The sequence below is a fragment of the Delphinus delphis genome, chromosome 17, assembly GCF_949987515.2.
Source record: "Delphinus delphis chromosome 17, mDelDel1.2, whole genome shotgun sequence".
Lineage (NCBI taxonomy): Eukaryota > Metazoa > Chordata > Mammalia > Artiodactyla > Delphinidae > Delphinus > Delphinus delphis.
The window spans coordinates 9,136,461-9,162,609 of NC_082699.1; the positions used below are offsets into that span (position 1 = coordinate 9,136,461).

A 26,149-nucleotide genomic window follows, 5' to 3' on the forward strand; every position below is an offset into this window, starting at 1 on the left:
CTTGGAGAGGTCTCTGTTGATTTATCTCCCTCTGGTATCTCCTGGTGGGTTTTTTTTTTTTTTTTTCTTGCGGTACACGGGCCTCTCACTGTTGTGGCCTCTCCCGTTGCGGAGCACAGGCTCCGGACGCACAGGCTCAGCGGCCATGGCTCACGGGTCCAGCCGCTCCGCGGCATGTGAGATCCTCCCAGACCGGGGCACGAACCCGCGTCCCCTGCATCGGCAGGCGGACTCTCAGCCACTGCGCACCAGGGAAGCCCTCTTAGTGGGTTATTAACATGGGGCCATATCTCCTTCCCTCCAGGCCTCAGAGGTTCACTTTTCTCCTGTATGTGTTTGCCAAAAGCAAAGGTAACTAAAAGAACGTTGTATCAGGAGGCATTTTATTTGTTTATTTGCTTGTTTATTGTCGCACTGCACGACATGTGGGATCTTAGTTCCTTGACCAGGGATTGAACCTGTGGAAGCGTGGAGTCCTAACCACTGGACTGCTGGGGAATTCCCGGGATGCATATCATTAATACTTAGTAAAAATAAGGCCCTGGCTTATGGCAGCCTCAGTTGACAATCAGGGGCTTTTTCCTATTTATTCATTTCTCATCGGAAGGGAAAACTCAGAGGCCACTAGGCTGGTGGTAAGGAGAACAGAAGGCTGCGTTTCATGACTTTAGTGATTACATTTCTATTGTTTGGATTGGCTTTAAAATGCTTGTAGAATTTCAAGGCCCCTGGCCCCCAGCTCAGTGATGGTCTAAACACGTGATAGAACTGCTCCTCTGATCACCCACAAGCAAACCCGGTATGAAGGGTCAGCTATCACTGGGCTTCAGGCTGCAAGGAGAGTCCCGGGTTGACTGTTTCCATGGCCACAGGGATTGGCACACTGCGTGGCAGTCAATCACGAGGAAGGTCGTCTCTAAGGCACGGCTTCTCAGATTTGAAGGTGCACACAAGTCCCCTGGGAATCATGTTAAAATGTGGGTTCAGATTCTGTAGCTCTTGGTGAGGCCTGGGATTCTGCAGTACTCACCAGTACTCACCAGCTCACAGGTGCTGCTGATACTGTGGGTCCACATCCCACACTTCGAATATACGAAGTCTTGGGTTCTAAATCTTTTAATTAAAGATGAAGATAAAAACACAACCTCTGTTGGTTTGTGATCCCTTGGGTTGTACATCTTGTACCAACCATCCACTCCCATGCTCTTACCTGGACCTACGTGAACAGAAATTGAATTTCTGCAGCGACCAAAAGGTGATTCCCATTTCTCTGATAATCTCTTTATTCCTCATGAGTTTGCAAAGTAAACCTGCTACAGTTAAAGTTGAGCTTTAATAAATGAGCTGAAAATATGTTCAGCCTTTTACTACTTGAAACATAGTTCACATTTTGCTGAACTACAAATGCAGGACTTGGGAACATTTGTTAAGGAAGGTAATGCTGAAGAAATAGCTTTACATTTTCCAATCTGTTACCTCCCTGTCAGGACTCAGTTCAGCCCTTGCCTCCAGCCGGGGGTCACTGCCATCAGAGCACCCTGGTGCCCCTCTGCTTGGGGTCCTCACGCTGCACCAGGACCAGCTCTGCATCCCATTCATCCCTGGGTCCACATGCTTCCCAGAGCAACTGGCGCCCGTGCTCAATGCATGTTAGTGAAAAAAATCCCCATTGGAATAAAAATATAAAGTAAATTACGGCATGTCACCCTGGTGGAATAAAATGTACCTGGGGAAATCATGGTTGCAACAACTCTAACAACATGAAAATTTTATATTATGTTAAGTGAAAAAAACTGGATGTAACCATGCACTTTTGTGTGTTTACAATTTTTAATATACACAAATAATAGACAAATAACAGAAAGGAACGTGGGAAAGAGAACTGTAAGCTAGTCAAGATGTAGCTTATAGATGATTTAACTTCCTCTTAAAAAGTATTCCTTTCTTATGAAACAGTTTCCAACAAATTATAGGAAAAAAGAAACCCCAGAAGTAATATTTTACTATTATTAGCCGTTATTTGTGCTTCCTTCCACATATTTAATTGCAAACGTCCACTCTACCTAAGACTCCTTTTAGAGATATTAAACAGATTTTGAAAACATTTCATTAACTATAAGAGTGAATAAATTTTTATAGATTACGTTAATGCTCTCATTTTTCTTGTAAACTTTATAGCATTCCCTAAAGTTTGATGAAACGTACAAGGCCCTTAAGGAAGAGCTCACGTCCTCACCCAGACACTCAGTAAAAAAGCTGTTAGGAATTCCCTTTCTCAAATGAGGTGCCGCAAAACTCCCACATCTTTCAATCCAATTCGGTAGTCTGTTCCCCGGTCTGTTCCCCGGTGCCCTCCTTGTCTCTTGGCCTCTGTACTACCTAAGTTTTTTTTTTTTTTTCTAATTTATTTTTTAACATTTTAACATTGGAATCTAATTGCTTTACAATGTTCTGTTAGTTTCTGCTGTATAACAAAGTGAATCAGCTATATGTATACATATATCCCCATATCCCCTCCCTCTTGTGTCTCCCTCCCACCCTCCCTATCCCACCCCTCTAGGTGGTCACAAAGCACCGAGCTGATCTCCCTGTGCTATGCGGCTGCTTCCCACTAGCTATCTATTTTACATTTGGTCGTGTATATATGTCCATGCCGCTCTCTCACTTCGTCCCAGCTTACCCTTCCCCCTCCCCGTGTCCTCAAGTCCATTCTCTACGTCTGCGTCTTTATTCCTGTCCTGCCCCTAGGTTCATGAGAACCTTTTTTTTTTTTTTTTAAGATTCCATATATACGTGTTAACATACAGTATTTGTTTTTTCTTTCTGACTTACTTCACTCTGTATGACAGAGGCTAGGTCCATCTGCCTCATTACAAGTAACTCAATTTCGTTTCTTTTTATGGCTGAGTAATATTCCATTGTATATATGTGCCACACCTTCTTTATCCATTCATCTGTTGATGGACACTTAAGTTTCTTCCCTGTCCTGGCTGTTGTAAATAGAGCTGCAATGAACATTGTGGTACATATCTCTTTTTGAATTATGATTTTCTCAGGGTAAAACCCAGGAAAATCATGTCTTTGTTTTCATCTTGCATAAAATCTAGCCTCAGTAACAGGTATGTCCCTTCATCTTTCTGCCTACAACCTTTAAGTTTGAAAATAATGTTACTAGGTAAAACCAGCTAGCAGCTGATACGGTCACTTTAACCTTTTGCATTTTCACCTGAGAAGGAAAAATTTTGTTCAGAAATTTGGCAACATGAGTCTGTGTTGAAATAGTTTGAGTGATGATGAACAAATCCTCTTTTCGTTAGACTAACCTGTTGATTCCTTTCCTTTATCCAGATGGACCCTCTTCTTGTCTCTTTCTCCCAGTTTTCCCCTACCAGTTTCTGTCTCTATCTCTGTATCTCTGACTTTTTCTTCTCCCTTAAATTGATCTGTACTTCTAGATAAATGTCTTCAAATTAATTTTATTCAAATATTTGAGAGATTATATTTACATGTACAAATGCATACATACACTCACATCTGCACGTTTACCTTGTGTCATCCTCATGTTTCTAGAAGTGCAGCATTCATGAGAAGAGTCTCCTTTGGCTCACCTTGTACCTCTAGAGCCTACCATGTCACTTAATATGTTTTCATTGAAAGAATGAACATATGAATTGAAGCAGGAACAAATGCTATTAGTAGTGAGGTAGGAACTAGTGTGGGAAACCAACAAGTTACTAGAAACTCTTACGATTATAGTTTGCATGTCCACATTGATTGCCCTTTTCTCGTATCTCCAATCATGTCACTTTGTTGATAAATATTTCTCATTCTCCTGTGATTCACTATTTGCTGTCAATCCATGGCCTTTAAAAGGTGTTTACCCTTTCATTTTCATACCAATTCCCCCTTTTCCTCTGAAAAATGTGGACAACACTCAAGAAGCTATAATTCCATCTCCTCCTTGAGCTAGGACAGCACTTGGTTTTCACCTCTCTTACATCATTCATCTCATTCTGCTCCATCATTTAGGAACTTGGCTTACGACTCCTACGAGGTTCTAAAGCCCATTTAAGAAAACAATGATTTCTCTCCTTTTGTATTTTAATCTCTGGCATTGCCTAAATTGGTTCCTGGAACATCACTGACATTGGCTGAATTGAATTTAGAATTTGAGACATTCTGTACAGTGCCTTTAAACAATGTTTATCAAGAGATGGAGAGCAGAGGGCTTCCCTGGTGGTGCAGTGGTTGAGAGTCCGCCTGCCGATGCAGGGGACACGGGTTCGTGCCCCGGTCCAGGAGGATCCCACATGCCACGGAGCGGCTGGGCCCGTGAGCCATGGCCGCTGAGCCTGCGCGTCCAGAGCCTGTGCTGAGGCCCGCATACCGCCAAAAAAAAAAAAGGAGATGGAGAGCAGAAATAATTTTCAAAGAGTAAGGTTCTCAAGGTAAAAGTCATATTTATTCAACTTCTCTGAGGTAAAAACAAGCATTGCATTTTCCACAAATAAAAAGACTTTGGTGCATTTAATGTGTTCCTATAAAACTGGATGTGCTATACATTGTAAGGGATTTTTACAGATTCTTAGAATAGTATCTCCTTTGTATGGAAGATGGGGAAGAGAGTGAGTTTGCACAAGAACAGGTCAAATGTATCTTCGGCTGGCCAAGCAGAACAATGTAAATTCCTTATTTTATTTATAAATCCTGACGCTGTTGTCCCAGAAGTACTTCGGAGCTACTGAGGACCTGCTGGGAGCCTCCGATACTACCTCTGTCACTCTCATATTTCTCCCCTTCACTGTTCTGCAGTATTTGTGTGGCTGATTTATTTGCCAATCTCCTCAACTTGACTGTGGGCTTGGGTGGACTTTGGCCCCATACTTAGTCCTTGACATAGAGTAGAGGACAAACATTTTTAAATTGGGCTGTTTACGCAAAACCCCATAGTGAATGATGATTTAAAGAAGAGAAAACTTCTATCGGTGGCTATCCTGGAATGTGCGAAAATAATTTCATCATCTACTTTAGTATTTTTCAAATGCTGCTCCTCCCTGGTGGATGCGGGCGTGGGACGGAGGAAGGAAAGGCAAAGGATGAGTCTCCAGGGTCCCCAACTTCACTCCAGCTCAGGCTTCTGTAATTTGAACAGAGGGTTATATGGCCATAGGGATTTTGTTTTGTTGTTGTTGAAGCCGCGGACTAGTTAGTTTCCAAATATCAGTGTGGTTGAACCATGACAAAGAGGAAAATCAAAGGAGCTGTGGGAATGATGCCTCTATGTGTGCCTTAGTAATTATTATAAAAGAGAAGAATCTTAAAAACCAAGAGAAATTAGTATTGCCTTGTTTGAGTGTTTGGTGCTAGAATAGGGCTTGCTTCTGACTTATAAACTTTTAACTCATGCTACAAAGGTCAGAGAGGACAGAAAACTTTTACATTTGAACAGGTGTTTTGAGACCTTTGGAAGTAAGTTTGTCAGTTGAGTTGCCTTCAGAGACAACAGAGGTACATCATTGTAGAAACGAACCCATCACTTTTCCAGTAGTTTCAGCAAGAAGACGTTTGGATGCAGAAGTCAGGTGGGAAATGTTCAGAGTATGTTTATTCTTGAAATGTTGGTAGACAAATCTTGATATCAGAGATGTTGCTTGACGTGTACATTTTATTTGATCCTGCATCTTTGACTTGAGTAACATCTCTCTTGGAAAGACTTGCTATACCTTTACTCTATTTGGGTGGAAAAACTATCTTTTTGATCACATTTCTTTGCAAATGTTTTCAATCAGTTCTGCTACCTGCAAAATACCAAAGTAGTTGAGGAGATGGGTCTTTCCATCGGGTTCCCTATGCCTTGATCCAGGACATCATTCATTTACCCAAAATAAAACTATTGAATTCAACATGTACTAAATATTATAGAGCCATAGACACAACTGTTGAGGAAATACAGAGTGAGGACCTTGCTGAACATTGTTTGACCTACATTAACATATCACACTCAGTTCTAATATTTTCTATGTTTTACTTTCTTAATATGTCTTCCTTTTTTTGCTTATTTGAAGATTTATTCTGATTAATTTAGTACTTATTAGAATAAAGATAATATTCTGATTCCAGATTTCCACTGGAAAAATACCAGTTTGTAATTTTTCCAAGCTGTTCACAGCATGCATCTAATAATCCCCTGATAAAGAGTTTAATGATTTCTTTGCATTGGCGATCTGTCATAATGCAGCGCCTGCGAGCTCTTCTTAGTTAAACCGTAGAGATGAAAGAAAGTCCAACCTTGATGAGCAATTCATTCATTCACATTTCCGTTGTTAAGGATGTCACTGTTCAATGACTAAAGAAGCATCCAAGTCTCATTAAACCGTCATGCCATTCGGGAATGGCACAAGGTGGACCAAATGAAAAAGGAACGTGCTATTTCTGAACTTAATGCCAGCTCTCCTGCTTCTCTTTTGTCTGGTTTGATACGTTGACGTCGACGTCTCTGCTGAGGCTCTTGACAAGTATGTACACTTTTAGTTGCCAGCCAGGTCTTAACTTTCACAAAAGAACGGCTGGAGACCTTCTAGCCCTGAGACAGCTGCTGGGATAAAAGGCACCTTTCACTAAAAAACACTCTTTCCTCTTGTGATATACCCTAAAATGCAGCAGTGCAGCCACTGGAGGGGGACTCTGAAAGCCAAGGTAGAAAAAGAAAATTGCTGGATTCATGGTTGGCAGTACAGAGTTATATGTAGTTGGCCATACAATTGCAATCTTGCTGGTAAATCAAGGTGTGTTGCCATGGCGAGATGGCTATAAGAGGAAAAACAGGTGGTGCTGGTTGTATTGGAGACAAAGAAATAAAAACTCCGTGTCTCCTTCTATGTAAAAGTTATGTAGAATTCAATAATTTAGGGAAGAATAATCAGGCTTGTACTACCATTTTTATCCCATTAATGCAGAAATCCACCATGCAAATGGTTACATTATTCATGTCTGTGTTTCCCAGCTCAGGAGTTACCCCTCTCAGTCCACTTATCAAACCATTTCCCTTATTTCCTCCAACTCAAGTAAATGCCCATTTTATTTATTCAACCTATCATGATTTAAAGCAAGATTTCCCACCAAATATTTTCACTGCAAGTTCTCTCTCTCAAACCAGTCTCTTTTCTTTTTCTGAAGAAAAGAGAATCTTTTTTGACAAATATTTATTGTACAGATACATTTTGCAAAACACTGCTATACTCTTTGTATGTATGCTATCTGATACAAATATAAGCTGACCCAGGCCCTGGATTATTAACATATTATATCTTATGCCACAGACTGTTTTGCCCTCTAATATTTACATGACGAGAAAGAGCGTGCAGTATTTTTTCCACTTAACAAAGGCTGATTCATGAGTTTCTAAAAATGCATAATTTAATAATGAAAAATGTAATTTTAATCACTATTATCGAAGAGGATTTCTTCTTTCATTTGTTCCGATGTTTAGCATTAAACAATAATACTGCTTGATGGAGAACTAGATAAGTACAAGTTCCCACTTTGCCTCAAAATGGGATGACCTATGACAGAGATGACCTATGCCATCAGTTTCCTAATAAAGCAGGTCAGTGGGATTTTGTTTCCTTGAAGTAAGACTTTTCTAAATTCCGTGAGAGGAACATGTAATAGAGGCAATATATTACTTGAGATCAGAAACATCTTTGGAAGATGTATTTCTGGCGGAATGGTAGAATAATTTCCCTGAACATCACTGCTGTTAAAAGCAACTGGAAATGTCAGATTTAAAAGATGTTTTAGTCGCATCAGTGAGTTAACTAAAGACACTAAATTCTTCTAAACTTGAGCTTTATTTTCAAAGCTCAAAGAATGGGGAAGAAGAGACAAATCCCAAAGGACTGCCCAAGCTGGGAGTCTAATAGAAGACCCTGCTCATAAAGCTGGAACCCCACACATCGACAGCTTCAAAGTGAAGGTGAGAGGTAGACCCAGACTCATCCCCTAAGGACAAGCAGAACTGTCTTCCTCCAACCTTGCTACTAGGTGGAAAAAAGTTAAAATGTCTCCTCAGTATTCACAAAAATAGATTAGTCCTCACACAGATTTGTCAGCTAAATTCACATCACTTGAGAAATCCAGAGAATATATAAGTAAAGGATTTAAGTTAAAGTGGTGGTAGGCTATTAGTGTCTCCAGGCACCTGGCAAATACAAATGAAAATCCAAAAGGAAATAAAATTCCTTTTGGAGGTTATCTGCCTTCAAAATAAATCACAAAATTTCTAAAAGATAAAGTTCCAAGGACCTAAATTCACAACCAACAATTCAGAATATCCAAAGAACCAAGGGGCCATACCCATAAAGCGATGAATAATCAAACAGCTGAATCAAACTCACAAAGATATCAGTCAGGCACAGAACATGAGATAAGCATGAATTAATATGCTCAAAGAAATGAAAGAGAGGTTTTAGGTAAGGAAAGAGCACAATGACTAAGCATATTTGAAAAAATCAAATAGAATTAACAGAAAAAATATATATATATAATATTAATTTTTTAAAACTCAGTGAGTGGGTTTACCAGATTTGGAAGAGTGGAGAAAAATAATGAATGGGAAAATATTTTGTGAGGACATTATACAGAATACAATTCAGAAAAACAAGAGTTAGAAAATATAGAAGATTAAGAGACAGGAAGATGGAATGAGAAGCTCTACGTGCCTGAATGGAGTTCTGGAAGGGAAAAAAGAGAGGCAGAATAAAACAAGTGTAACTATTTGAAGAGAATTTTAGCTGAAAATTTTCCAGAACCGATGAAAAGCATCAATCATTAGATTCTGGAAGACCAAAATTTACCAAGAAAGATAAATTAAAAACATTCACACAAAGATACATCATAGTCAATCGTCAAAACTTCAAGAACAGGGCTTCCCTGGTGGCGTGGTGGTTACGAATCCACCTGCCAATGCAGGGGACACGGGTTCGAGCCCTGGTCCGGGAAGATCCCACATGCTGCGCGGAGCAACTAAGCCCGTGCACCACAAATACTGAACCTGCGCGCTAGAGCCCTCAAGCCACAACTACTTAGCCCACGTGCCACTATTGAAGCCCGTACACCTAGAGCCCATGCTCCACAACAAGAGAAGCCACCGCAATGAGAAGCCTGCGCACCACAACGAGGAGTAGCCCCCGCTTGCCCCAACTAGAGAAAACCCGTGTGCATCAACGAAGACCCAACGCAGCCAAAAATAAATAAAATAAAATAAAATAAAGATTTTAAAATACCTATTAAAAAAAACTTCAAGAACATAGAGAGATTTTTAAATCTATGGAGGGATGGGAAGAAGACATTTCCTTCAGAGGAAACATAATGAAACAAGACCCTACTGCTTACTAGCACCATTGGGATCCAGCACATTTTTTATTGTGCAGAAAGTAAAATATATTTAATGAGAAATGTTTTTAAGTGTTTGAGTAAAATAAAGATACTTTCAAGTGAAGACAAATGGAAAGAGTTTGCCACCAGGAGACCCTCAATTTAACAAATTTAAAAGTATATTCTTCAGGAAAAAGAAGTTTTCCCAGAGAGAAGGTCTGAGAAGCAAGAAGAAAGGATGAGCAAGAAGCGGTTGTATATGTGGGTAAATCAGATATAAACATTGACTGAATAAAACAATAACAATAATAATGTCAAGATAGAAAACTATATGCAAAAAATACCTATTTGGGAAATTATAGTGTTCTGAGATTGTATTGTTTGAGAGAAAGGGTAAGATGATGATTAACTTTAGACACTGATAACTTACGCATATATGCTTAACAAGTCTAGGGTGATTATTTAAATAAAAGTAATAAAGCCTTGAAACTAATATACTTGAAACTAATAAGGGGATAAAATGGAATGGGGAAAAACTGATAATTTCAAAAGAAGGGATGAAAGTAGAAATAAAATCTTAGAAATGGCAAGAAAAAGAAATACAAAGCAAGGATAATAGAACAAATACACATATATCTTTAATCACAATAAACATAATTGGACAATAAAAGACAAAGATTCTCAGGCTGAATTGAAAATGATAAGCTGAGTCATTTGCTTATGTCATTTTTTTAATGTGAGTTTCTTATAGATGGCATACAGATAGGTCATGTTTTTTAATCCACTCTTCCCATTTCTATCTTTTAATTGGTGTATTTAGACCATTTACATTTAATGTGATTCCTGATATATTAAGGATTAAAATCTTACATTTTATTTTGTATTTTCTGTTCACACTTTTTTCATTTCCTTATTTTCTTTTCCTGCCTTCCTGTAGATTATTTGAACATTTTTTAGAATTCCATTTTGATTTATCTATAGTGTCAAATAATTTTAACGTCTCTCTCCTCTTGGTAATGACACCTATTGCTTGTCTTTTTTCATTCAGTTTGAGATCTTCGTGGTTCTTGGCCTGGCCTGATAAATATGTTCTTCTGTATCATTAATAGCACTGCCATATGGAACAGTAATTATACTTATTGCACATAAAATTACAGGAAAAAGCATTATCCTTATAAAGAAATTTACAAATATGGATCTTCACTAGAAGCAAGGGAATGAGTGTGTCTGAGATAAAAGCTCAGGATGTTGGCAGTGTATCTCTGTTCGATCAGTGTAGCTCATAAAATTAACACTCATTCAACCCCTGCCACTAGAAGAGGGACCAGAAGACAGGTAATATGACAGGTTCTAATTCATGTAGTTGGTTTATACACTTATAATCTAAAAATACTGGAAACCAAGAGGCTAATCAAACTTCCTGGTCCTTTGAGAAACATTTTAATGTCCAAAAAGTATAAGCATGGTTGAAAAGTGATTAATTCAGTTTGTCCCCTGAGACTCTGAAGATCATACACCCATATCAAGTTGATGAAGACTGTGTCACCAAATTAGATCATAGCTGTTGGTTAGTGATAACTGTGAAGAAGAAAATAAAATGCACGTTTAACACCAGAAACACCTCAATCATTGTCTAAGGTTTTCACTAGCTCTGCAATTAGAGACATGCTCCACGGTCAGTGGTTTGCTGCCATTGTCAACATCTTTCCCAGGGTCTGGACAGCAACAGGACACCCAAGCAGCTGCTACGTAGTGAACTGAGGGTAGAAAGAGAAAGACAAAGAGAACCATCAAAAGAAAAATAGACAGTTGAAATTCACCTACTTTAACACCATAAACTGATTATTACTTAAATGTCTATTGTACATTCTAATTTTTCAAGTGAGAATGTCTTCTTTATAGCATAAATACTTTGGCATGTTCAGATGTTTTCCATATTAGTTTCCAAAGAAGAAACATTTAATTTCCTTCCCAAATGAAAAATCTAGTTCTTGCTGAAAACGTATACTTTAAAGGAATTCTTTAGAGAAAGAATTTTGCAGGTGGTCTCTACTACAAATAAAAATGTGAAAAGGCCCTTAGAGAAACTTTCGGCCCATAACCTTCTCTCCGTCTTCTCATGCTGGGTTGCCATTTAAGTAAAACCTCCATGGGAGTCTTAAATGCCACAGCAGGCGTGTTCCTGCCAGCTGTTTGTATAGGTCACCCAGCCGAGGGGTTCAACTTTAGTGTTCTTGGATCCGTTATGGCGCCACTGGAGGGTTGAAATTTAATCTTCAAAAACTGTTCTGTAACAAACTGGCACTTTGGGCTTTTGCTGAAATAGTTGCCTTCTTCCTGGCTTGAGCTATTCATGAACTGGAACTGCATATTTTAAGGTCAGCTTCTGCTTGGCAAAGTTGGAGGAGTTTGGCTGCAGGAGAATTTCTGGCAGGGGAAGGATACTTAGAAGCTGAATCAAATGATGTAATCACCCCATTTAGAGATCAAGGGACCTCTTCAAACAAATACTAACAGATTATTCCCTTCTGCCTAATTTTTGTGAAATTCTTACCCAGAGCATTACCGACTTAGTATGAAAAAAGGAAGCAGAGTGCTATCGCCCAGTTTCTTTATGGCATGGTTCGTCTTATGTCTCCTATCCGTGTCTGCAGGGCTAGCAAATAAGTATGAAAACCCCTCTCTTGACAAGAACCTGTTGGTAAAATGTAAGAATCTTTTTTCAGACTGTGTGCTGCCAAAGGAAATATTTTGAAAGTTTTCTCAATTTTAAGAGCCTCATTTCCCTTAATTAAACCACAGTTTGAAACTTTGTGTATTTAGTTAAGCTCACTGGGTTGATATGAGAACAGTAGTTATTAAAATAATCCCTAACAGTGAGTAACCCAAAAGTTATTGTTAGTGGGCTTTAAGTTTCCTTCTAGGACGCTTTTTGCCCAGTCCTTACCTATTATTTCAGTTATCCTGATTGTATTTGATTTAACCTAAATTGAAAAGCACTTGACCTTTCGTGCACACATCCACAGATAGAGAGGAGACGGCTTCCATACCTGAAAAGAAATCAATGATGATATTCTAATGATTGGATCAAAAGCATTTTAAAACTTTTTTGTTTGCCTCTTTAGTCTTTCCACATTGAATTCATTAATCATTAATAATATATATGTAAGATCTCACTTCCTAAAATGATCTGGTATCATGTGATTTTTTTGCAATGCCTGCCCCTCAAAGCAGACGCTGGGCTCTAGAGAGACCAAAAACTACAAATTCTCTTTCAATTAATTCTTCTTGAAAAAGTCAGAGTATCCTGAACTTGGTTATTGTCAGAGAGTGGCTTGAGAATAAAAACTTCTATATAAATGCAGAGCATTGCTGTTGATCCTTAAGTATCACTAGACGTAGCCCAAGTGATTATTGACACGAAAGCGACTTTATCTAGGCACGAATAAGGACTTACTCATTATCTTTTTATTTCAAATAAGGTATTACTAGGATATATGATATATGCCCTAGTATATATACTGAGAATATTTCGCTTTTTTTCCATTATGCCTTGTTGACAGAGCTTTCTATAGATACTTTTGTGGAGTTAGAGTTCTGTTTATTTACATCAGAATTCTAATACCTGTATCACAATTTTTGAATTATAATGCTACTTCAGTGAATTTTTCTGGAAAGAAATCTTCCTACGGATGCAGGAAGCTTTGAGAGAAGTTCTGGTGACTGTGGTAATGGAGTTGGACATAGCAGGAGCTGGAATCACACTATCTCAGATATGGTTTTCTGGGTCTCACAGAGGGTTAGGGAAAGCTCTGGGCTCTTCCTCGACGGGTCAGGGCCGGGCTGAGATGTGTACACACCTCCACCACACATCAGAGTCCCATCCCTGAGAAAGGTAGCATTGAGAGGGCTGGAAATAACAACTGTGTGGTAGGCGGAATATTGGCCCCCAAAGATGTCCACGTGCTAATCACTGGATCCTATGAGTACATCTCCTTACATAGCAAAAGGGAATTAAGGTCACAGATGGGATTAAGTATTCAGCTGTGGTTAAAATGGAGAGATTTTTCTGAATTATCCAGGAAAGCCCAACGTAATCAATCACAAGAGTCTTTATAAGTGGAAAAGCGAGGTAGACAAGAAGGCACTAGAGGGATGACAACGTGAGGACTTGACCCATGGTTGCTGGCTTTGAAGATGAAGGAAGAGGGCCAAAGAATGTGGGCAGCTTCTAGCAGCTGGAAAAGTCAAGGGAAAGAAATATCTCTTGGAGACTTCAGACGGACGGTAGCCCTGCCTCCCAAGACCTTGCTTTTAGTGCAACAAAACCCATTTTTGTTTCGGCTTCTGAACTACAGAAGATAGTATACTTCTATAAGTTTGAGTAATTTGTTAGATCCTTCAAAGAGCAGCAGTAAACTAATACACAGCTGTTAGCACTTATTGATCACCATCCAAAGTGCTTGACATGCATATCCTAATAGTTACCTGTAAGATTACTATTATCTACCTTTGATGAAGAAACTGAAGCTTGCCTGAGATAGCACAGAAACTAAGCTTCTGGAAAATGCAGCTCGCCTCTTCTGACAGACAGAGAGAGGGATTGCTCCACTTAGAAATTCAGGGGTAGGAGGAAGAAAGACTACATCATGAAACAGCGCACTATGTTTCCGAAATCATTTCTATCTCTTGTGATGGAGCTTATTCCAGAATTAACCTCATTAAACAGTGTGCATTTTATTGCATGATTTCAGGGTAGTATGGTAGAAATAATATAGGATCAGGACATAAAGATGCTAGTCTGATCTCTGATGCTAATTAGCTGATTGTTCTGAGCTTTTCATATAAAGATAATATTTATCTTGTGTTTTTAGCATCAAATTAGATTAATAAATATGGAAAAATGTAAGTGTTAAATGTCCCATTCATAGTATTACTATTCTCTTGGGCTTTAGAGCACTTTTTAAAATTCGGTAGCTCATTCTCTGACATACTAAGAAGTTGATGAAATAGTTGTCATTCTACCGGTTGATATGACCCAATGCATAAAATACACTAAAGAACTTTCCCGAGTGAATTCGTAGTTCTTAAATGCCCTTCACATGCCTCTTTCAGCTCGTCAGCCTCCATAAATCTGTCCATGTGCAGTGCAATATCTGTTCCTTTTTAAACAGGAAACTTTCCTTGATATGTCACCCACAGCTCCTTATTTCTTCAAAAAATAGTTAGCGTCACAACATGTGGCTGTTTTCTGATTTCCAAAAATTGTTTACATGACCAAGTAGCTTCTATCCTCCTGATTGAATTGTAAGGGTAGGAAATGCCCATTCAATTTCCTTGAAATACAGGGACTCAAAATATATAGACAGAATTCAAGAAGCCTTTTCAGATGTTCTGGAGACAATTGCTGAGTAAAGTTAATTCAAGGAACAAACTCCAACAATCGCGCTTGGCATCAAGGAAAATACTCCTCCAAACCCTATGATTCCACCTTCCGCAGCTACATATGCACTCGTGGTCATTCAGGCCACTGGGGAGGGTCTGTTAGACTTGATCAGTTAGACTTTATTCATTTCACTAAATGATTGGTTACTTGTTTCACTGGAATAATAGACTTTGCCTTCTAACACTGCTACCAAAAATAGTACAAAACCATGCAGAAACTGTGAAGCCCTTAACACAATGGCTATCTTTACTGGATAAACCAAATCATGAACAGGCCATATCTAGAATTCCTGGATCCATCGAAGTCTGTGAACACCCTAAGTCTTGGTTATCTCTGTCTATGGACAAGAGAAACTTCTCTAAAATAGCACCTGCTTCAATGTAGTGGTAGATCTGCAAGTTATTAGGACTTTTCGTGTCACATCTCTATGACTAGGCTCCTGATACAAATGCTACTGATGCTTCTGTTTATTTTTTTAGAGCCATGAAAACATATTCACGAATTATGGCTTAAAATCCAAGATCGTAATTTGGCCTAGGCTAGGTCTATGAACACAGAAGTTTGGCATCATCAACCGCAAGCTTGAAAAGTCCACTGGGATTGAGTAGCTATGAGATGCTAGAGCAGATGAAGCAAGGATGATGGTGGCAGAGCTGAGGGCTACACGGACTTTCCAGGCATAAAGAAACCTCCTCTAATACCCAACAGTTATTTGAAATGACCTGGGTTGTATCAATTTAGCCAGTAGGAATGTTAGAGCTTTTAAATTCCCTCTTTAAGGAAAGATTCAGTGCTTCATGGTTATAAAATACCTCATGAATTCCTAGAGTACAGGTTATATAGAAGAGAGGAGCAGTCGCACAGTATGCTTTAATTTCCCAGTCTTTTAGGAAACCATGGTTTGATCAAATACTTTCCTACGATTCCACTAACGTGAGTAACCCTGTTTTGATCTTTTTTAATTGTGTCCGATTCTGGTGAGCCGAGAAAAGTCCCAGGGGAATGGAAGGAAAAGGCAGGTCACGGTGAAGTTCAACCTCCAGGAGTACTCACTTCCTAGGAATGAGCATTCTTACCCAGCTTTTGTTTGGACAGAAGCATGTTGTGTAGATCCAACCTAAGTAAATGACCAGGAAAATGTTTGGTCACCTAGAGTTTTTATAGCTCTTTAATTAAGTGTAAATAAATTTTCACCATTTGTAATCATTATGAGCTTTTAGCCAAAACACTGTGTGAAGCATTAAACGTAATATATGGATCGATAAGAAAGTCACTGCATTTTAAAGGTGCCCCTGTTTGTCTCTATCTATGTTGCTCGGGCATACTAAGGAAATAGGGACACTTCTTGAGCTCTTGGGAGTATGTGTGGTTAATATAGGATGTAGTTAATGAGTCATATATTTATAGGAAATATTTTCACCTTGGAGCCTGATAAAAGGAAATGCCTGACCCTCCAGGAAGAATTTGAGAACACTCCCCTTTTCCCTTGCCATACTCATGAATTTATATAGAACATTCAGTCTCTCCCAAGTTCTGTTAGATATACTTTATATGGTCAGATTATACTTACATTTTGTTCCATAATCATAATGAAGACTTCCAAGCTTTCTACAATTGGATTCTGAAAGTTACAAGCCAATAAGCAACATTCCCATTACAATGAGTGTGGGATAATTTTCATGCAGCCCTAGTATGATCTAGGGTTACATTTCTGTCCTTACAGTTCCAGTGTTGCCAGCCCCATGCCATTCAGGGAGAATGTTTCAGTGGCCTCTTCATATTTACATTCAAAGTCATGCCCAATTTTAATTTTGTTAGTATTTTTTTGTTAGTATTTTTGAACCATAGTTTCCTTGCATCAATGATTTGGTCTCCTTCCTTCTTCCCTTCCTTCCTCCCTCCCTCCCTTCCTTCCTCCCTCCCTCCCTTCCTTCCTCCCTTCCTCCCTCCCTCCCTCCCTCCCTCCTTCCCTCCCTCCCTCCCTTCCTTCCTTCCTCCCTCCCTCCCTCCCTCCCTCCTTCCCTCCCTCCCTCCCTTCCCTCCTTCCTTCCTCCCTCCCTCCCTTCCCTCCTTCCTCCCTTCCTTCCTTCCCTCCTTCCTTCCTCCCTCCCTTCCCTCCTTCCTCCCTTCCTTCCTTCCCTCCTTCCTTCCTCCCTCCCTCCCTCCCTTCCTCCCTCCCTCCCTCCCTCCCTCCCTTCCCTCCTTCCTTCCTTCCTTCCTTCCTTCCTCCCTCCCTCCCTCCCTTCCTTCCTTCCTCCCTTCCTTCCTTCCTTCCTTCCTCCCTCCCTCCCTCCCTTCCTTCCTTCCTCCCTCCCTCCTTCCCTTCTTTCCTTCCTTCCTTCCTTCTTCTCCCTTCTACTCTTCCTTTTTATTAAAATTCTGGTTGCCTTCATTTTTTAACTTGTTAGGAAAAGATGCATATTCTTTTCCATCATATTCTTATAACTCCCAGAGTCTTACCTACTTGACCTTTTACTTAGAAATGATCCTATTGTTCTTTAGGCCACTGCTTCCTGTTCTGTTTTAAACTGGTGACAGGTTAATTTTGCTTTCTCTGAGTGTCTCCTTGCCTTTTTGTTTTCTTGAACTCTCTCCCTTTATTTAAACCTCTAGTTCTCCCAATGTCTCCTTCATTCTCTTCTTTGCTATGGCGTCTCCGCAGAGCCCTCCATCCTCTGCTTTCATCTGGACCAGATGTTTCCTTTTGATGCCGCATCACACATTTGATCACTCCGCCTTTCACTGCTCTCCTGAATTAGAAGCACTATTTTCTAGGTGCCGTATTCAGTGGTGTCGAGATAAATATTTTACCATAGGCTCTCATAACAAATAAACAAGACCTTGGTTTTTTTAGCATTTCCTGATGTCCATGTTGTAAATATAATGGCCAATGTCAAGTTCCCAAAACTTGAAGTCACTGACTGTGGAGTTGGTATCCATGCTCCCCGGCTAGCTGCAGCAGCGCGAGCACATCACTGATGAGACCATTTTGACGGAGATGTTTTTAAAATATATTCATCCTTTTTTTTGAGTTAACAAAGCAACCTGGATATTATTTAATTTCATTCTGTGGCTCTAGGTCATCATTATTAATATCAAGCTCTAAGGCAAAAAGTGGTATCGCTAATGATGACATTGAGAGAGAATATATTTGCCTCTAAACTAAATGACTTAATAGCTGAAAATGGAAATTAGATAAAGTAATTAATACCAAATGCAATGGTAATTTGTTTACTTTTCAAGGGCCTTTTGTCATTGTTAGCTGACTTTTTAAAATACAGTACTCAAATCTAGCTTTCATGGTTTGTATAGTTGTTTTAGCTGCCTCTTGCCTGACCCTTGATATGGTCTCTTCCACATCTGTTTGTCGTTTGTTTATGGCCTTTTATTTGTGCTTTTATTTCAAGTCACTATAAATCCATTTTAAGTTATCAGAAAATGAATATCAATAAGTAGAGAGACGGGGTGTCTCCAATAAAGACTGCAGATTTTCTAATCAGTGGTGTTAATTCGGCTTCCCTTTCATCGTGTGTGTTTTCTTTAATATCATAAAGGAGAATGCTATCCATGCATCTTCTGACAGAAAAGAAAATGGGGTTTCCTCTCTTTGAAACGTTCACTTTAAAGGTTTTTGTGGTGCACGACAGCTTTAAAATAGGGTTGCTTTTCAGGATGAATTGCCCACAGCTGCTCTTCAGGACGTTTTTGGTTTTTTCTGAGCACATCCATCCTGTTGGACATAAAAAACTGCATATGTACATCACTGATGGACCAGTAAATAAAATGCTGCGTTTTTAGGGAAAGGTTCCTGGGAACTAATTAGAGTCACAAGCAGAGAGAAACAGGGGGTTGAAAACACTGTGCTGCTTCTTACCTTGCTCTGATTATTTTGTGTTTTAGCCCTTTCTGTGCATCTCCCACTTTGTGAGTGCAGGGAATGGTGACAAATCACTTGACGATCAGGAAATACCCATGAAATGAATGTGGTTCGGAGTGGGTGTCTTTAGGTATTTGCTCGTTTCTCTCCTCCTCCACAACTTACTGAAGGTGAATCTAAACCCAGGTAAATTCAGCTTACTGGATAGAGGACATTTCTTTATGTCCAAGGAAATTAAAGCTATTCGGGCCTACACCTGCCACATAACTAGAAAAACACCTAGGGTACCATTTTCATTTCCAATCTGCAGTTTCTTTTGCTGGCAGTATGGTTAATCGTGGGATCATTTTCTTAGAAATACTATTTTATCAAAGTAAATGTAGAAAAATGCTTGAAACGTGTAAGATTTGTGTCCAAATACAGCAGGCAGAATTATAAAATTTTTAGATATAAAATGCAATCAATATCATTTGTACATGGTAATGACAGTGTTGGCATTCACTGGACTATATAACATTCATTTAATATATTATCTCAATAAAATATGGTTCAAAGGAACTATGTAACTCTAGTTTTAGATCAGGACTACAGTCAATAAGTAAGCTCATTTTGAAGAAGGAGTTATTATCATTCATGTAAGTAAGTAAGTAAGCCCAGAGTAAGTAAATAAGCTTCATTTTGAAAAAGTGGTTAGTCATTATAATCAATGACAATCTAAAGAAAGGAAAAAAAAAGAACAGAAGATTTGATAATTCATGTTTCACACAGGAAGGCACAGATGGGTAGCTTTTGTTATTGTTTTTGGTTTTTTCCAAAATAATAATAGTCCTAGCATTGCAAGCCTGGAGATACTGTTCTGAGTAGGTTATACTAAGCCAATAATTTACTAAAAATAATGATAAGTTAATATGATAAAATATGGTATCATAAAATGTTGCCTGGATTTGCTACTATAGAAAATGATTTCAGGAGTATATCTCTAGCTCTCCAAGTCTATGAACACTTGAAGTCATAATACTCAAAGTTATCTTAGTATATTTTCTGAGAGAAGTTGCGTAAAGCAGTACATGAAATGGGCACCACGGTCTTAGTGATGATGGTGTCCGTAACTGTGATTCAAATTGACTGCAGCCTTCTCCAGCTGTGAAACCGAGATTAAAATGGTCTGCTGGTGCTTGGGTTAGATGCTCACGGGCTCTCTCTGCTTTGTTGCAGCTCTCAGCATTAGAGAGGCAGATCTTTGACTTCCTCGGCTTCCAGTGGGCACCCATCCTTGGAAATTTTCTACATATAATAGTCGTCATATTGGGTCTGTTTGGAACCATTCAGTACAGACCTCGCTATATCGTGGTGGTAAGTCTTTTTGTTACCATGTCTTTTCATATAAACACTGAAAAACTGTTAGGAGAAGAAGGAAATAGATCATTTAAGTTGTTCCCTTTGATATAACGTGGCTTGGCCATTCTGGCCTTCATTACGAATTCTGTTGAGAGATGATTACCTGGGAGAAAGAAGACTCAGTGAATGTTTACAATGAGAGCAAAGCAACGTGACTGTAAGCGGGAGATGATAGTGAGACTCACAGTGTAATTGAAATCAAGTTTCACAAGGAAATTTAAGATGTGGTTTGGATGGAGTAGGACTGGTTGTGGTCTTGATGTTAGATGAGATATAAATGTACATTAACTATCATGTCAATGGCATATGTCACTAACCCTAAAAAGCAAACCGACCTAGCCATAACTGTTTACTAACTGATAGCAATAATACAATTTAATTTTAATGGACATAAGACATTACAAATGCATGTGCATTTATTTAGTACTCACCCTTTAAGATATTGCATACTGTATATTACTGAACATTTCTCCACTTTGGTAAGATAAATTTGAAACATAAATCCATACTCCAAACTATGACATACATGGCAACACACCCTCCATTGTAGGGAAATTTAATAAGGGATATTCTGTGCTCCGCAACTGACTGGAAGTTATTTCCAGTAATAGATTTCTTCAGTGTAAAAAGAGGGGAATATTTTGGGCTACATGTATAAGAAGGTTGTCAGAAATACCAAGCATGTATAAGGAACTGTAATGAGGGGTGACATACTCTAAAATGCTCATTGAGCCTGAAAAAATATACCATGTTCAGTAGAATTAGTAAATATTTTCTTGCAATGCGATGATTGCCTCACTAGAAGAAAACTATAGACTTAAAAATATGCCATCTTTGCATTTTGGTTTAATCCAGTCACACCTATCAAAAAGAAAAAAGTTATACATTTTTCTATAAGTGCCTCAATTCTCTGTTTGCATCTCAAAATTGGCTTTTGGGTATCTTTCATCATATCACACAGAGGTGAAGGTAACCAGCCCACAGCATAGACTCTGCCCTCAAAATTGCTGCTCCAGGCACCCTGGAACATTTCTGTCACTCAGCTGACTGCAGGGGCTAAACAGTCCCTGCTTTCCTCTTCTTCCCTGAAAGATAGCCTCTGCTAAGCCACTGTGTGATCTACTGAAAAGGTGTTTCACAGACGCGGACTTGCAGCTCAAGAGACTTTAATATGCATAATAGCAAACTATTATTGGAGTCTATGTTCTAGTTTGTTGCTTTGAACACAGAGCACTTTGACTTAGTACATCCTTGTCATTGTGTGATGTTATTTTCTGCTGAAGCACAAAATGCCAGGTGACTGTGCAGCCAGTGGCGTCTATGGGATGAAGCTGTCTGTGCACGTCAGTGACGTACTAGTCCTAGTGCTTCTACCCTCTCCACATGAGCTCTACACGCTCTTCACGCAGCTCCTGCCTTGGTCGAGGCTTTGCAGTCTCTTTCCTGCACATGGACTTCCTGCTTGCCTTCGGCTTCCTCCCTGTTAACGTGTCCCTTGTACTTTTTCTAAATCGCTGGCTTGAAACCCTTCACTAACTCGTAGCAGGATAAAGTCTAAGAGTATTCTGGGCTGCCCCACCTGACCAAACTGGTCTCACAATCCCTACTTCCTTCCTTCCTTTCTGCCCCTCCTTCTTCCCCGATATCTGTTTTTTCTTAACTTTCTCCCTTGCGTTTTTCTTTTACATATTCATTCCTATTTATTGGGTTTCTACACTGTGTGTGGCATTGTGTTCAGTGCGGGGAACAAGGTGAGCAAATACAGACAGACGTGTTTTCTGCCCTCCTGGGTACTTACCTTACAGTCTAGGGAGGGCAAGTGGGTTTTATCAGATAATCATCCACATAAACGTTAAATTGCAACTGTCACAAGTGTTAAAAAGGAGCACGTTGTGCCAGTAGATGTATCCTGGAGGGTCCCTCTGAGCCTGCAGTAGATGTATCCTGGAGGGACCGCTCTGAGCCTGCAGGTGTGACTGTGGAGCTGAGATCTGCAGTGTGCGTGTGAGTTCACCAGGGTAGAGGGGACCGAAGCGGGTTCTGGGCAGGAAGCACCACAGGGCACACAGTAGGATGTCGATAGCAGTAGGTCCCATTCCCTTGTTAAGCATTCACTGAGGACCTGCATGCGAACATGCAGTGTCGTAGGTGCTCAATAAATACCTATTGTTTCCCCATCTAGTTCCCTTCCAGTTCCTAGCGTCCTCTTGCGATAGGACTGGGGTCACTTCTTTGTCCGGTATCTTTTCCTCACTTCCTTCTCTCGCTTCTCCCTCCTGCATGTTGAAGGAGGAAGATTTAGGTCTTTCAGAATCTGCAAAGAAAAATGTCTGTAAGACAGACAATCTACGTTTTTGCTCATCTTGATTTTCTCTTGGTGTGTACGCCAACCAAATCCCTATTGTTTTATTTACTCTCTCATTCGAGACCCTCTCCCAGGAAGGGGAGAGAAAGGAAACAATGAATTGCCAGGAAAGCGGTCCATGCCAACATGTCATTTGGTTTCACCTTCACAAGTGTCCTATGGGTGTGTATTAGCATCCCTAATTTTACAGATGAGGCAAGAGTTAAGGAGAGTTTAAGTGACGTATCCAAGGAACCCAGAGAGTAAATGGCAGAGATGGATGCTATCGTTAGGTTTCTGGAGTTGCGTTATCACGATCTAGGCTCTGCTTCCACTATCACATTCCAGATGCTGTGCTGCCACTGTCAGTATAAGATTTGACACTGGAAACGATCCTGCCTTACCTCCTTAGCTGATCACAGAATGTTGTTACCTATGTGGGATTCCAGATGAACTCTTATTCTAACATGGGTCTAAAGTATCTATTTGGGAGAAATGCTGAAGAATCGTTAGTCAATACGTATGGGAAATCTGTTCACAGAGGGCGCCTTTAATGGGAAGATTATCGAGGGTGCCTAGTTATGGGGAAAGTGACTACTGCACATCATCTTTATCACACCACGAGTAGCTCATCCCTCAGCTGTTTTCATGAATACTTTGGTTCGAAGCCACAGTTGGTGGTCTCCAGGCCACCAATTAATTAATTCCAATTAATTCTGGTATGAAAAAGCCTGGAAATGAATATGGCCTATGTCACACTAATCAAGGGCTGCCTCCAAGGCACCCACTTCTCAACGGCACTGAGCGGAGACCTGGGTCCAAAATCCATACTAACTTCTCACTGAGCGGGAAAGAGATTTCTGACTGTAGGAGGTTTTTCTCTCGAACTTGGCCTCCATTATTGGCTGAAACAGTCACCAGCAGTGCCAGTTAAACAGAATCCATGTCAAGCTAGCAGACATTTTGGAGCACCAAGACACAGAGGGTAGGGTCCTGCCATTTCTTAAAACAAACAGGGTTTATCACGGCTGAATTTAAAGAATTGATCACCCTCATGAAAATGGTTAAGGTAAAGGGGCACGTAGAGCAAGCTCTCCAGTGTCTACAGGCAAATTTCAGACTCCTTAGGGTGGAAATCAGAGCTTACAAAAACTGCTCGTTACTTCTCTCTCTCGCATCCCCTGCCTTCCCACCTCGTGCCAGACGTGCTGACTGATTCGTGTTTTCCAAAGACCACGTGCTGTTTCTTGCCTCCTTGGTTGATATACACTGCACTTGCTCTCTGGAGCACCCTATTCTCCTTACCCATTTGGAAAAATCTTAATAATTCTTCAACTGAATAGTCGCCTTTAAGAGCCTTCTCTGGCCATCCCCCCTGCAGGCTAAGTGCCTCTGCCTCTCTGCACCCATAGATCCTGGTAACTCTATCCTATCTGTCTACACGGTTGCCGTCCTTGCTTCCAGGCCCATCTCATCTCATTCAACAGTGTCCTCCTGTATATGTATACGTATAGCTGATTCACTTTGCTGTACAGTCGAAACTAACACAGCATTGTAAAGCTGCTATACTCCAATAAAAATTTACAAAAAAACAGTGTCCTCCTGGCAGGCAGACGGTGCCTGTCCATGGCTGTATTCTAAGTTAGCCTGATGTGCATGGGCCTTTAGAGATGCTCAATACTTGATTAAACAAATAATAAATTAATTAAAGGTTATTGGATGAAATTATTTTACTGGATGGACTAGACGGTGATTTCTCATCTCAGAACATGGCAACAATAGTTCTGCAAAAGAAGCTGGCCTTATGCCTTGCTTCTTTCAATCTGAACACCAGGATTTATAGGATAATATAAAAATATACATATAAAATATATATAAGATAATATAAAAAATAGTATGTGCCGCTCTGGCTGCACCTACCATTAGCTGACTTACTCCTTGACTTATTTTCTTTCTAATAAATATAACATTGTGGGCCCCTGACACTGTCTTGAGGAGGTCCCATTGCAAAGACTGTTAAAAAAATTCACCCAAATCACAAAATGAAAGAGAGATAATTCCCCTTTGGTTGCCATCACTGCTGAGAAGGTACAGTTTACTACTTCTACATGTATTTTTAGAACATAAAACCAACTTTGTCATAGGGTACTCTTTCGCTGATTAAAATTTATTTTAGCTAAGGTGCAAGGTGGGATATATACATTAGGGATGCCAAGTGTAATCATAGCATTTGAATGCACTTTTGTGTTTCCTTGGCTGTAGACAAAATGAAGCAGAGTGGGGGCTAAGTCATATTTAACAGTCATAAAAAGCACCGTTCTGGAATCAGCTGTTTACTCCTGTCTGCTTTGCTCCTGTGTCAAATATTTTAAAATCTTACTTACGAATTCTAGAAAGAGATTCTGCTCTACAATTATTTAAATCTTTATCATTTCATGGATAATAATTTAATCAAGCGGTTTTACATTCATTTAAATGCAGAAATATTAACTAACTTGACAGTTTTTGAATAAAGATTAACATTGGAATTAAAAGTAACTCAAAGCTTCCTTTAAAAATTAAAAAAGGAAAGCCAAGTAAGTATGCTAGGCCCATATGTTAGTTATTTGGACTTTTATACAAATGTCCACATCCAAAGAACTGCAACTTCCTTTCATTTGAATTGTTATACAGGGAAATATCCCTACTATGTCATCATAAATCTCCCTCCAGAGTTACTGCTCAACATGGCAGTTAAGAGTGTTAGGTTTCCATTCAGTGGTCTCAGATTTATTTCCCCCTGGACATGAATACTAAACTCCAGAAACTATTAGAACAATGGGTGAGCAAGGAAACTACTTTTTTTTTGAGTGAATCTAACATATTGAGTATAATATTGTATCTGATTGATACACATGTGAATGAATGAATGAATGAGTGGCCTTCCTGGTAACTGGAAAACAAACAAGCTCAGGAAGTAAAAATAATTTATGTTATGGACTAATTGCTCTATGAGAAAGAAATAGGCTGGGAGACTGCTAAAGTTCATTTCAATTAAAAAATACTTCATAAAACTATGCAATATCCAGGAAGCCACAGAGAACACATAGATGTTTTTCCATATTTATGGGCATTGTCTAATTAAATTAGGATTTAAAATATGTGTACTGAACATAAGCAAAGTAGGACAGATAAATAGGTTGATAGATTATATTTAGATAGATAGATGATGGGTAAACAGATGGATAGATAATTATACAGAGTGATTTTTTTTTTTTTTACTTTGAGAAGTTAAGTCTTCTATACTTCAAGTATATCTATGTGGCTGTCTGAGCTTGTAGGCATACTCCATGATAACCAAAAGGTATTTGTTAAAAATGTAGTTTGTCTCTTTTTTTTATTCTAGTTTCAGTTGCATTATAAATAAATTGACCCACGTCAAAAAGAAGAGAGGGAGGATAGCCAGTGTCTTATACCATATGTGGTTCTAATACTTTCTGCTTAGGAAATATTCCTTTGGATGTGTTATTCGTGTTGCTAGAAATCCTTTCCTCTTACCTCTGCGTGCAGACTTGGGTCTCAGGTGCACATTGAGGTATATGGTTTCCATCTCATAACAATCCAAAATTCACCTGTACAGGTATCCTTTGTTCTCAACAAACCAGTGTATTAGAATAAAGAAAATTACAATATTGCTTTTTAAAAAACTACGTATTTATATAACACAGGA

General features: G+C 39.4%; 1 protein-coding gene across 1 annotated transcript in view; it reads left to right on the forward strand.

Annotated features, from left to right (window-relative positions):
- Positions 1–26,149, forward strand: part of NKAIN3 (sodium/potassium transporting ATPase interacting 3) — a 511,505-nt gene that overhangs the window by 225,661 nt on the left and 259,695 nt on the right. The window contains exon 3 of the mRNA XM_059995454.1: positions 19,914–20,051. Coding sequence (XP_059851437.1) covers positions 19,914–20,051 — 138 coding nt within the window. The remainder of the gene's footprint in view (positions 1–19,913; positions 20,052–26,149) is intronic.